Here is a 12,676-nt window from a genome sequence, read left to right as displayed (position 1 = left end):
AAAATAAATATCTTTTGCAGTTGTCGTTAGTGAAACATGACACAGTGTTCAGCCTGGAGAAAATTGCATGGAGGCCTGATGGAAAATCCCCAGAGATCATTAGTGTTGTCTTCCTATTGGAGAGGTTATATTTTCCTCCTCACTGTGACATGGGAATTATGAAGAAATATCAGCATGCTTTAACAGCATCGAGTTTCAAAAGCATTGAGAACATTCTCAAACTGTATAGCCAGTCCCCTAATAACTAAGTCCTAGTTGTTTGAGTACCCCTGTTGGTGCTACGGGCAACTCTATGAAGACACTTTTAATGTGCAAGCAGGATAAGTTCATTGATGTGAAAGAGCATTTGCTACACATTAGAACAAACTGTGGGCCCAGGAGGTACAAGAAAGGGATAGGGAAGCAATGTGTAATGTTAACAGGAAACATGGAAGGTTGGGAGAAGAGCAGAGAGGTAGGGAGGGAAGGGAAATATGACGTATGAAGGACCTCTTTTGCTCTTTTTAATAGTAAGGAACAGAGTGGAAGAATGCAGATAAAGAGAAAGATAATGTGCAATTTGATTTAACATATATTTAATGACAGCATAGTATCTGCAAGGCAGTGGGCTAGGAAGAGCAAGCCACTTCCTCATCCTCATAGTTAAATGCGGGTGGTGAGTTATGTTTTCATTCAACAGCAACTCTGCACAATGGTCCTTTGAAAATACCATTTCCTTTATCTACAACACTATTGTCCCATCATCCACTTCCTCCCTGTGGCCCATCCTCAACCTCCTGCCTGAATTAATGCCCCTGCCCTGTGCTCACTGAGCGCTTCACACTTATTCCTGCTGCAGGCAGGACTGTTATGCTGGCCTCTTGCTGACTCTTCCACTGGATGGTAAGCTCCCTGTGGGCAGGAACTCTGTCATATCCACCACTGGGTCCTCAGGCAGAGGACGGTGTCTGTCCAACACCATGTATTCTTGTTCTTAGTGGACCCTTGATAAATAATGGATGCTTATCAGGGTTCCAAAGTCTAATTCATGGGAACTTTAGCACTGTCAGCGTTCAAAAATCAAGCCAAAATTTCCAAGGAAAACAGAGAATTTTGTAGGAAAATAATTCCATAATCAATTAAATAAAGGTTTCCAATGCCATTTTCATTTAGAATTCTTGTATATTTTTCAAGTCTTAGGGGGCATTCCAGTTTTTAATTATACCCCATAAACGAGGCAAATGCACGTTGTTTGTGGCATTTCAAATCTTGGTGTTCCTTTTGGTTTTTTGATAGGTGGATGTGATGAAGAATGCCTATAATCAAGGATTGGAATGCGATCATGGGGATGATGAGGGCGGAGATGATGATGTTTCCCCAAAGGATGTTGGACACAATATCTATATCCTGGCCCATCAGGTATCACATTTTTTAATCTTTGTATTGTTTTGCTAATCTTATCAATCTCGTCTTATGTCATGGCTTGCTGTCAATACTTTCAAGATCTGGTCCTTCCATTTATTTAGCGCTTGTGTCCCTTGCTGAATCAAGAGAAGGAAAAGCTCCCAGAATGCCCCTAGGGCTCTGGTCAGAGCTAGTCCGCAAGAAAACAGTACTTGGTACCAAAAACTGGGCCAGCAAGGAGGAGAGAATCCCATGTCAGAGCCTGAGGAATAGGTATCCATGGCAACAGATGGAAGTCTGGAAGCAGAGAGGACAGAGGCTCCTGAGAAGACAGAGAGTGTAAAGGAAGGGATGCATTCAGGTCGAAACAGACTTCTGGCCTCTTTAAATTATAGGCTAGCGTATTTCCTGCAGAACCTGTAAAGTGACAGCCTCTAACTGTTTTTTACTGGACTTCTAAAAAATATGAAGCTAAATTCACATTCTTTCAAAGGAAAACCATTTCTATTTTGTGTTAGTATGAAAACAGGTGCTTGGTTAGTGTTATTTGACACATTTAGTTCTTTTAACCTGACGATCTACTTTAAACTTGCATCTTCTAATGCAGAGTTGTTTTAGAAATTAAAAAATTGAGATGTATGTATGTCCATTTGATTCTATCTATATCAATTCGGTTCAGTTGTTCAGTCATGTTCAGCTGTTTGCAACTCCATGGGATGCAGCATGCCAGGCTTCCCTGTCCATCACCAACTCCCGGAGCATGCTCAAACTCATGTCCATTGAGTTGGTGATGCCATCCAACCATCTCATCCTCTGTTGTCCCCTTCTCCTCCTGCCTTCAATCTTTCCCAGCGTCAGGGTCTTTTCCAAGGAGTCAGTTCTTCACATCATATAGTGATTATCTATATAGCTCTCACTTTTTTACAGAACAAAGTCTAAACTTCTAGACTGTCTTGCTAGTCATTTTCCCCCATTGACAATCTCTACCTTTTCTTGCTTCCCTGTATATCTTATCAGGTAATTGAACAAACATTGGTAGATATAAATAAGACTCTGAATAGATTAACTTTCTATTTAAAAATTTTTTTCCAGTTTTACTGAGATGTAATAGACATACAGCACTGTGTAAGTTTAAGGTATTAAAAATTTCCTCTTTAGACGATTCTTACCCATCTCTGTCCTCATACATATCTGCCTAATGTATGTAACCTTGAGTATAATTTTTATAAAAAATTCAGAAAGGAGTCAAATTTTAAAAGATATTAATACAAGAAGCTGCAATAGTTTTATAGTATAGGTGCACCATTGAGAAGATTTTTAGGTCTCTCACAGTGTGTTCTCAGCCACATCCAACTCTTGGAACTCTATGGACTGTAGTCCATCAGGCTTCTCTGTCGGTGGGATTTTTCAGGCAAGAATACTGTAGTGGGTTGTTGTTCCCTTCTCCAGGGGATCTTTCCAACCCAGGGATCAAACCAGCATCACATCTCCTGCACATCTCCTGCACTGTTTGTGGATTCTTTAGCTGCTGAACCATCAGGGAACCTTCTCACAGTATAGCAAAATTCATATATAGAACAGAAAAGGTCAGGGCAAATGGGTTATAGCTAGGAAGACGAGAGAATTTTAAGTATTGAGGAACTGAAAGCCAAGATGAAGAGATACACTGAAGAAAGTACAACACAGAGATTTAAGATGCGGAAGAGGTATAGTTTTAGAGAGAAAGAAATTGGGTGACAGCAATTGAGTCAAGCCAGAGAGGGACTGTCCAGAGATTGAATGAGAGTAGAGAGGGGAAAAAATCACAAACTGAGAATTAAAGTCATATTGGCTTCTACAACAAAGATGGAAATAGAGTGACACAACACGTGTACATGAGCAAGAAGTTATTTCAGAAGCTGCAGCATTGTGGAAGGAAAACAACTAAAAAAGAGCAGAGCAGAGTAAGCAGTAATAAGGTTTAGAAGGAAGTCAGGGAGTACAGCCACCCATTGTGTTCTTTTGACTGAAAGCTAGCCTCGCTCTGCCTTTAAAGGTTATTCCGCTGCCTGAGCAAGCAGCTACACGAGCAAGATCTAACCATGTGTCTTTCAAGTTGGAAGTGAACAACCCGACCAGCCAAGTCAGCTCTGAGAAAAATAGAAGAGTAGATGTTTGAGCCAGATTACCTCGAACCCATTGAGAAGACACTTAAAAATGTAATCTCGTGTTACCAGTTTTGAGTAACAATAAAAATATTGTCAGGAAAGACCCATGTTAGGTCAGGGTCAGTTCAGTTTTAAGCAGATTAAATACAAGAGTAGAGATTAGGTGTGTGTTTTTTTGTTTTTGTTTGTTTGTTTGTTTGTTTTTTTCCGGCCATGCCACATGACATGTGAGATGTGGGATCTCAGTTCCCTAACCCAGGAATCAAACCTGTGTCCCCTGCATTGGAGCTCAGAGTTCTAACCACTGCACTTTCAGGGAAGTCTGAAGAATGCAGATTTTTTTAGACAAGTTAAGGTAAATGTTGAAAAGAGTGGAGAGTAAGAATAAAGAATACAAAAGCTACTCTTAGGTTGAAAGATAATGATTTAAATTATGAAAGAGGTTAAAAAAGAAGACAGCATAATATCAGTGGTTTTGATGGATTTGAGTTTATGAAAGTGCTCAGAGAGAAACAGGTTCAACGATGATGGTGGACTTGTCCAACCAGTGGGAATTCAGAACTACCTGTTAAAAAAAAATAACGAAGAGCTAAAAACTACTTACTGAAACGAAGAGATAATGGATATGAAAATGGCCTGAATGGATATCTAGAGGTTTCTGAATCTCCCCCAAACCAACATGTTAGAAAAGTAGTATGCAGAGTGCGATGTTACAATATCTAGGCACATAGATAAAGCCAGACTTCAGGAAGAGGGAGACTGTCAGACTGAGTGAGGGAAGGAGATCTGGAATCCTTAAGGCCTTGTGATTAAATTAAGAGTGTAAACATGAAACGGGAGTTCACAGGAGTCTAGGACAGGAATGCAAGCTGTATGGAACAGTGTATGTAACCAACAGGGTAGTTAAGCAACAGCCTGCTCACTTTCTTACAATGACACCGGAAGTTGCTCCCTTGCCACTTTATCCATGTGTGCTCTATGGGGTGGCTCCTCCCACTAGATTTAATGAAAAATTCAGTTTTCACTCAGAAGAGAGCCAACCCGTGCTCTTTTGATCTTTCCTCAAGTGACTTCCTTGTCTTTCTCTAGGCCAGGATATTGTACTGGTTTCTTAGGAGGCAGAGATGGTTGCTGAATTCCTTCCTTATGAATCTGTTGTCCAAATAGCCTCCACACTGAGGCACAAATGCCACAGACAGTGGTTGTAAGCCTTGCTTCAGAAGTAGCCATGTAGCTGAGCTCCAGGAGTCTTCTGGGGTCCAGGTTCGGCTGTATCCATTGTGAATGTGGAGTTGTTTGGGTCTGTCATGCTGATGACCGTGCAGATTGGTTTCTGCCTTTGCACAGTTCAGTGATTCCAAAACTGAGGTTCAGCTTCCTCCTTGTTTTACTATAATCATCTTTTGCACAGACAGTCTATTTTGGTGCCCTCAGACTTTCAATTTTTGTTGTTATTCTTTTCATGGTAGTTGGGTAGTTCTGCTTTTTCTACCATGACATCCTTTTTGGCCCTTCCTGTGGTTGGTGTTACCAGAAACAAATAATGCTTCTTGTAAGTGTCTTGTCTGATCTACATAGAACTATCAATACCTGAAAAAGGGAATTTCTTAAGTTCTAATACCATAGTGTCATGCAGAGTAATTTCCTTAAAATTCAGCTCTGTGTCCTTTTACATTTTCTGTCCTTCACGTGCTCTTCTCGTGCATCTCTGCCTCCTCTCTCTGCTCTAGCTTTGGTCTTTTATATTCTACTTTCTTCATATTCCTTCTCTTTATTCCTGTCTTTCTATAAAACAGGCATTGCATGAAATCTAGAACAATGTTCAGTACTTTAGATAAGTTTAACATATATGAAGTCCTATTGTTTCTTTAGGGCTTCCCTGGTGGCTCAGATGGTAAAGAGTCTGCCTGCAATGCAGGAGATCTGGGTTCAAATCCTGGGTTGGGAAGATCCCCTAGAGAAGGGAATGGCTACCCACTCCAATATTCTTGCCTAAAAAAAAATCCCATGGACAGAGGAGCCTGGAGGCCTGCAGTCCATGGGGTCACACAGAGTCAGACACGACTGAGCGACTAACACACACACATTGTTTCTTTGATTCCATGTGGCAGTTCTGTTTTTATGAGACTTTATTTTACATTAATTTTATTTTCTTACCCAGTTTTATTAAGATATAATTGACACATATTGTGTAAGTTTAAGGTGTGAAGACGGAGAAGGCAGTGGCACCCCACTCCAGTACTCTTGCCTGGAAAATCCCATGGACGGAGGAGCCTGGTGGGCTGTAGTCCATGGGGTCGTGAAGAGTCGGACACGACTGAGCGACTTCACTTTCACTTTTCACTTTCCTGCACTGGAGAAGGAAATGGCAACCTACTCCAGTGTTCTTGCCTGGAGAATCCCAGGGACTGGGGAGCCTGGTGGGCTGCCGTCTATGGGGTCACACAGAGTCGGACAGGACTGAAGTGACTTAGCAGCTTAGCAGCAAGGTGTGAAGTATGTTGATTTGATACATTAGTTAATACCTAGTTTAGTTACATGATTGCGATTTTTCTTTTGTGTTGAGAACATTTAAGATCAACTCTTTTTGCAACTTTCAGGTTTATGATACAATATCACTAACTCTAATGACTGGGCTATACATTAGATCCTCAGAATTTGTTAATCTTTCAACTGGGAGTTTGACTCTCATACTTCCCTTTTCCCTCACCTCCCAAACCCTGGTAAACACCACTTTGTCTCTGCTTCTCTGAGTTTGTCATGTGAGATTCCACATCTAAGTGATCTCATGCAGCATTTGTCCTTTTCTGTCTTACTTATTTCATTAAACATAGTGCTCTCAGAGTTCATCCAGGTTGTTGCAAAGAGAAAGATCTCCTTCTTGCTCGTGGTTGAATAAGATTCCATTGTATATCTATACTGGATCTTCTTTATCCATTCATTGATTGAAAGACAACTACATTGCTTCCATGTCTTGGCTATTGTGAATAATGCTGCAGTGAACACGTGAGACAGTTTCTTTCTGTACCTACTAGAATTGAGAAGCATATGGAGAAATGTGAAATGTTATGTGCCTTGCAGGATGTGGAGAAGTATTAGATAGCTTGCCTGTGGAAAGCAAAAATAACTCCTGGCTCTTAAGGCAAGAAAGAATGGATCACTTTAATTGGATATATGAAATTATTTTTAAATATAGGCTTTAAATTTTTTCATCATCATTTCCCCATGTCATTAAATAGTCGTTGAAAACACAGTTTTAATGTCTGCATAATTGTTCACCATTTTATTGCACCATAATTTATTTAATCACTTTTTATTGTTAGACATTTAGGCTTCTAATGTTTTTGATATTATAAATTATGCTATGATTAACATCCTCATACATTAATGTTTGTCTGCTGCACTATTTCCCTAGGATAAATTCCAAGAAGTTTAATTACTAGGTTTCATGGTAGTAACTATTTTATGATTCTTGGTGCACATTATAAAATTGTTTTTCACCATGTGATGGTAATCAACTTACTGAATCCTAAAATTATTACCATTTAAATAAAGATTCACCAAGTTGAATAGTGTCAGGAACACAGTGGCCACTCAACACATTTGTTGAATAAATTAATGAGGTAGATGAAAAGGAATTTCACTTTAATCCACATCTTTTGGATTCCTAATAAAATGAATTATCTTTTAATATGTTACTTGGTCATTTCTATTTATTCTCTGAATTGCTGGAAAATGTGTCTGTCCATTCTTCAGTTGGGTTTCATTTTTTTCTTTGTGAATTTTAATTAAGGGTCAACAAATCTTACTCATAGTAGTTACATCTACTCCATCCTAGTTCATTTGCTTTCTAATGTTTTAATGATAATTTTTTCCACTACCTTGATATCTTTAAACTAGATTTTCTTCTGGTATCTAGGAAATTCAGTTTTTGCTCTTAATTGTTTAATTTTTCCATGTCATAATGCAAGAATAATATAAAGCTACGTTCTTGTGCTAATTTATCTGTAAAGACATAGTCCAAGATTTAGTAATAACAGCAGTCTGGGAGGGCAGGGCTTCTAGTAATTACGTGACCATGATGTATGTAGGACATTAGAGACCAGGGCCAAAACCCAAACCACCTTTAGGGCCAAGAAAAATGGGTGATGTCGGGGCAGGTGAGGCTGGGACTACCTGGTTATCTGGTGAGCTATTACTTACCTCTGTTGACTTTCCAGTTGGGATTGCAGGCACTAAATTTCCTATTCCTCCACTACTTCAAAATGTCTGAATTTTTAAATTTAAAACATTGTAAATCTAATTTTAAAAAATTGACAACTCATTCAAAAATTTTAAAACCATCAAGCATGCCAACCAGAATTTACCAGCAGGCAGAATGCAACTGCCGAACCATAGTTTGCCACTTGTGGGTTTGTTTAGTCACTCAGTCGTGTCCAACTCTTCGACCCCATGGACTGCAGCCTGCCAGGCTCCTCTGTCCATGGGATTTTCCATGTGAGAATACCGGAATGGGTTACCACTTCCTTCTCCAGGGGATCTTCCTGGCCCAAGGATCAAACCCACATCTCCTGCATTAGTAGGTGGATTCTTTACCACTGAGCCACCAAGGAAGCCCACTTGTGGACGAAGGGATCTGAATTTCTCATTCAGTTTTTAATTCAATTATATGGTCTTTTTGAATGCTTTACCAGATGTCAGGTACTGCACTGGATACTAGGAATACAGCAGTGAGGGAAAGCAGCAAGAAATCAGTTCTCAAGGGACTTAGATTCTGACTGGTAGCAGTGATGAGTAGACAAACCAGAGAGAGCAGATAGTCATACAAGCTATGCAGTGAATGAGAAGAGAGTGGGATGAAAGACACTCAAAGGTCTATTGCAGAATGACTAATCAGGAGAGTTTTCTCTAGGGAGGTGAAATTGAAGCTAGATCTAGGTGAAAAAAGCAGAAGTCAGCAGTATGTAGTGGGGCAGTGTGGGGCGCATCCCAGAGATGTCTGGAAAGTGGCAATAAGCTTGACATGTTTCCAGGAGTAGAAGACCTGTGTAGCTGGACCCTCACCCAGCTCCCAGCATTTAAACACTATACTGATTACAAACACTGCACCTGAGGCTCATTTATTATAAGATTATCATTCAGGAACATTTATTAATTAAGCCCCTTTTTTTTTTTTTTTTTTTTGCTTTGCTGGATCTTCATTGCTGTGTGGACTTTTCTTTAGTGGCAGTGAGCAGGGGCTACTCTTGGTTGTGGTGCATGGACTTCTCATTGTGGTGGCTTCTCTCATTGCAGAGCACAGGCTCTCGGTTGCACAGGCTGCAGGAGTTGTGGCACGTGGGCTTGGTTGCCCTTCGGCATGTGGGATCTTCATGGACCAGAGATCAAACCTGTGTCCCCTGCATTGGCAGGCAGAGTCTTAACTACTGGACCACCATGGGCATCCCTTGGCCTTGCTTTTTCCCTCCTACTGAACATCTCGTATATCAGGCATCATTTTAGTTACTAAGGTAGAACATGAATAAAGTTGCCATTAAAAAGCTCACAGTTAAGTGTGTGTTGGAGCGGGGAGAGCTAAGTTGCTTCAGTTATCTCCGACTCTGTGTGACCCTATGAATTGCAGACTGCCAAGCTCTTCTATCCATGGGATTCTGCAGGCAAGAATACTGGAGCAGATTGCCATGCCCTCCTCCAGGGGATCTTCCCAACTCAGGGATCAAACCTGTGTCTCTTACATCTATCTACATTGGCAGGCAGGTTCTTTACCACTAGCGCCACCTGGGAAGCCCTGGAGTGGAGAGAGGGAGACAGATAAATGATGATAATCTAACATACTTTTGTTAAAATGGAGGTATGTACAAGACACACTTCTCTTAAGTCAGGAGAGAATTCATGGAAGTGACATTTGAACTGAGTCTTGAGAAATAGGGGAATTGGAGAGAACATTCCAGCAGAGGCAACAACTTCTGCAAAAATATACCATAGACATTTTAGAGAAAGGAACTCCTTTGGGGAATATTGGTAAGGATTTGGTATGGTATCTACTTGTGTCTTTATTTGAAATGAATTACAATAATTTGAATTGAGTCAACATCTTTCATAACTGTAATGACCCTGATTGTAAGCATTTAACAAATGTTGCATGATTGAATGAATGAATGAATAGGACATGATATACTCTAAAACTTTAATATTTTTAATGTAAGTATTGTAATTAAAAAACAAAGATATTTTCCTGTTCTCATTACCACAATCAAAATTAATGGTATTGCCCCCCACTGGAGAATAAATCCTGTGCACAAACAGTTATTGTTTCTGTTCCTATGCTAAGTATTGTACCTAGCTATAGTAGATACTCAACAAGAGTTTGGGAGAATAATGTTCTGCAAAAATTCATGCATGCTGATAGTGTTTTTATATAATACAGGTACTCTAATATTTATAGAATCCTGCAAAATTGACATTAGCATTCTCACAGTCAAGGATATTACTCAGCTGCTGTGGACTTTCTTTTTAATTTTGTAGTTTATTCTTTACCAGTCATATCAGCAAACTGTACATAGACAGGACTCTATAATATCTTCCCTCATATCAGGAACTTTTCTTACTTTCATTCAGGATACCATCTTTCCTCTGAACTAGCAAAATATCTCTTCTTGTTTTTAAAATTCATTAATTATTACCTTAGTTCCTCTAAAGCTCAAATTGAAACCTGGTTACCCCATTTCCAGTGAACAGTGGTCTTTGTTTTGAGTTATGTCCACCGCCCCACCCCCATACTGCTTACATTCTTTCTCACTAGCTTATGCCGTGTATAATTCTGGAATTGTTCTTTATTTCATGTATGTAGGTCTTCGCTACATTATTAGTAGCAGATTCGCAAAATCTGGGCACCCATGAAGCCTCATTTTAAAACTTTTTTTTCAATGAAGACAACTATCTCAGGGAAAAATGCTTAGGTATTTAACCCCTCAAATAGGCTCCTGCATATCTTTCAACAAGCACCAACGAATCTTTGGATTACTGCCTTTCATATGACCTCTCAGAGTTATAGTTAGTAGGAGCAGTGGAAAAAAAAAAAAAAAGTGTACTCCAGGAAGTGGATTGTAATTGGACTTCTAATTGTTAGTTTAGTGTAAGGATCATCAGGTCAAGTTCAGTTGAAGCAATTATTTCTCTGCTTAAAATTTCATGGCTGGTAAACTTATATTTATTTATGAGTTACATTATTAGAGCGTCAGTCTGAATTCTAGGAATGTAGAAGCCCTTCACTGTGTCTTCGGCCCCTCTTTAAAAATTTTATTATTATTATTATTATTATTATTATGTACCTGTTTTTTGGCTGTGCTGTTTTCATTGCCCTTCCTTGGTGGCTCAGACAGTAAAGTGTCTGCCTGTAATGCCGGAGACCTGGGTTCAACCCTGGGACAGGAAGATCTCCTGGAGAAGGGAATGGCAACCCACTTCAGTATCCTTGCCTAGAGAATTAGGTGGACAGAGGAGTCTGGCGGGCTACAGTCCATGGGGTGGCAAGCGTTTCTCTAGTTGTAGCAAGCGGGGGCCACTATTTCATTGTGATGTGTGGCCTTCTCACTGCAGTGGCTTCTCTTATTCTGGAGCACGGGCTCTAGGGCACATGGACTTCAGTATTTGTGGCTCCCGGGCTCTCGAGCACAGGTCCAAATGCTGTGCTACACGGGCATAGCTGCTCTGCAGCACACGGGATCCTCCTGGGTCAGGAATCAAACCTGCATCTCCTGCACTGGTAGGCGGATTCTTTCCCTCTGAGCCACCAGGGAAGCCGTCTTTGGCTCCTCTTTAGGTTTGCTCTGATTTCAACTATATTCTTGAGTTCAAAGTCTATTAGTAGAGCTAGAGATACCAGGCAGGGCTGTTTCTATATATTTTTTCTCCATGCAGGGAAATACATACATCCCCTAGCATATTTTAACCTTTGAGTTATTACCTTGTCCCCAAGCAAAGCCAGTATCTCTTTTTTTTCCCTTCAGGGGTTAGAGGATTGTGGGAACTGCCATCCTGTTTCAAGGACTAGGGTGCTTTCTGTCATGCTGATGAAGTTTGTTATTAATTTGTCATTAATGAGTTGTTATTGCTCATTAATCTGTTTTTTTCTGTTAAAATTCTAATCTCACAGCTTGAGCTATATTCATTTTAAGATATGCATATACATAACTCTTAAGTAGCTAAATTTTAATTTATACCAAAGTCATATGAAATGTATATATTGCTCAGATTACTTAAAATGTTTTCCCTAGAGATCTAGGCTGCTTCACCTCTCTGACACTTCTATTTTCTTATGCTAATATGTAGTCATCAGCATTGCTTCATTTTATTCATAGAAATAGAAGGATGGGCCTGTAATTGGATACATGACTTCCATCCTTAATATCTTTGAAGGAGTTTAACTAACTTAACAATTACTTCATCTTTATTATTGCCTGTAGTGCAGAGAGTAGAAAACACGGCTGGGTTTTCAACTCACAGTCATATGTTGGCTAGAATATGGTACAAACTGCTTAACTCATATTCACCCTGAACTCTGTGTTCTCTCCATTTGCTGATTATGTCACTCAACTTCTCTGACTTCAGCTTTCTCTGGGGGGAAACAAAAAACAACAACATGAGTATCCATGAGCTATGTTTGCAAGGCAAACTTCCAGAGATTTATTGGACACTAACTAGTACAACAGAATGGGAAAGACTAGAGATCTCTTCAAGAAAATTAGCATACCAAGGGAACATCTCATGCAAAGATGGGCTCGATAAAGGACAGAAATGGGATGGACCTAACAGAAGCAGAAGATATTAAGAAGAATAGGCAAGAATACAATGAAGAACTGTACAAAAAAAATCTTCATGACCCAGATAATCACGATGGTGTGATCACTCACCTAGAGCCAGACATCCTGGAATGTGAAGTCAAGTGGGCCCTAGAAAGCATCACTATGAACAAAGCTAGTGGAGGTGATGGAATTCCAGTTGAGCTATTTCAAATCCTGAAAAGTGATGCTGTGAAAGTGCTGCACTCAATATGCCAGCAAATTTGGAAAACTCAGCAGTGGCCACAGGACTGGAAAAGGTCAGTTTTCATTCCAATCCCAAAGAAAGGCAATGCCAAAGAATGC

General features: G+C 39.9%; 1 protein-coding gene across 1 annotated transcript in view; it reads left to right on the top strand.

The window, feature by feature from the left end:
- Positions 1-12,676, top strand: part of ITPR2 (inositol 1,4,5-trisphosphate receptor, type 2) — a 586,895-nt gene that overhangs the window by 415,595 nt on the left and 158,624 nt on the right. Inside the window, exon 45 of the mRNA XM_010856005.1 lies at positions 1,276-1,398. Coding sequence (XP_010854307.1) covers positions 1,276-1,398 — 123 coding nt within the window. The remainder of the gene's footprint in view (positions 1-1,275; positions 1,399-12,676) is intronic.

This window comes from Bison bison, unplaced genomic scaffold (genome assembly GCF_000754665.1).
Source record: "Bison bison bison isolate TAMUID 2011002044 unplaced genomic scaffold, Bison_UMD1.0 scf7180017864370, whole genome shotgun sequence".
NCBI classification, from domain to species: Eukaryota; Metazoa; Chordata; class Mammalia; order Artiodactyla; family Bovidae; genus Bison; species Bison bison.
The sequence above is the reverse complement of the archived record's forward strand: the minus strand, read 5'-3'. Positions and strand labels throughout refer to the sequence as shown.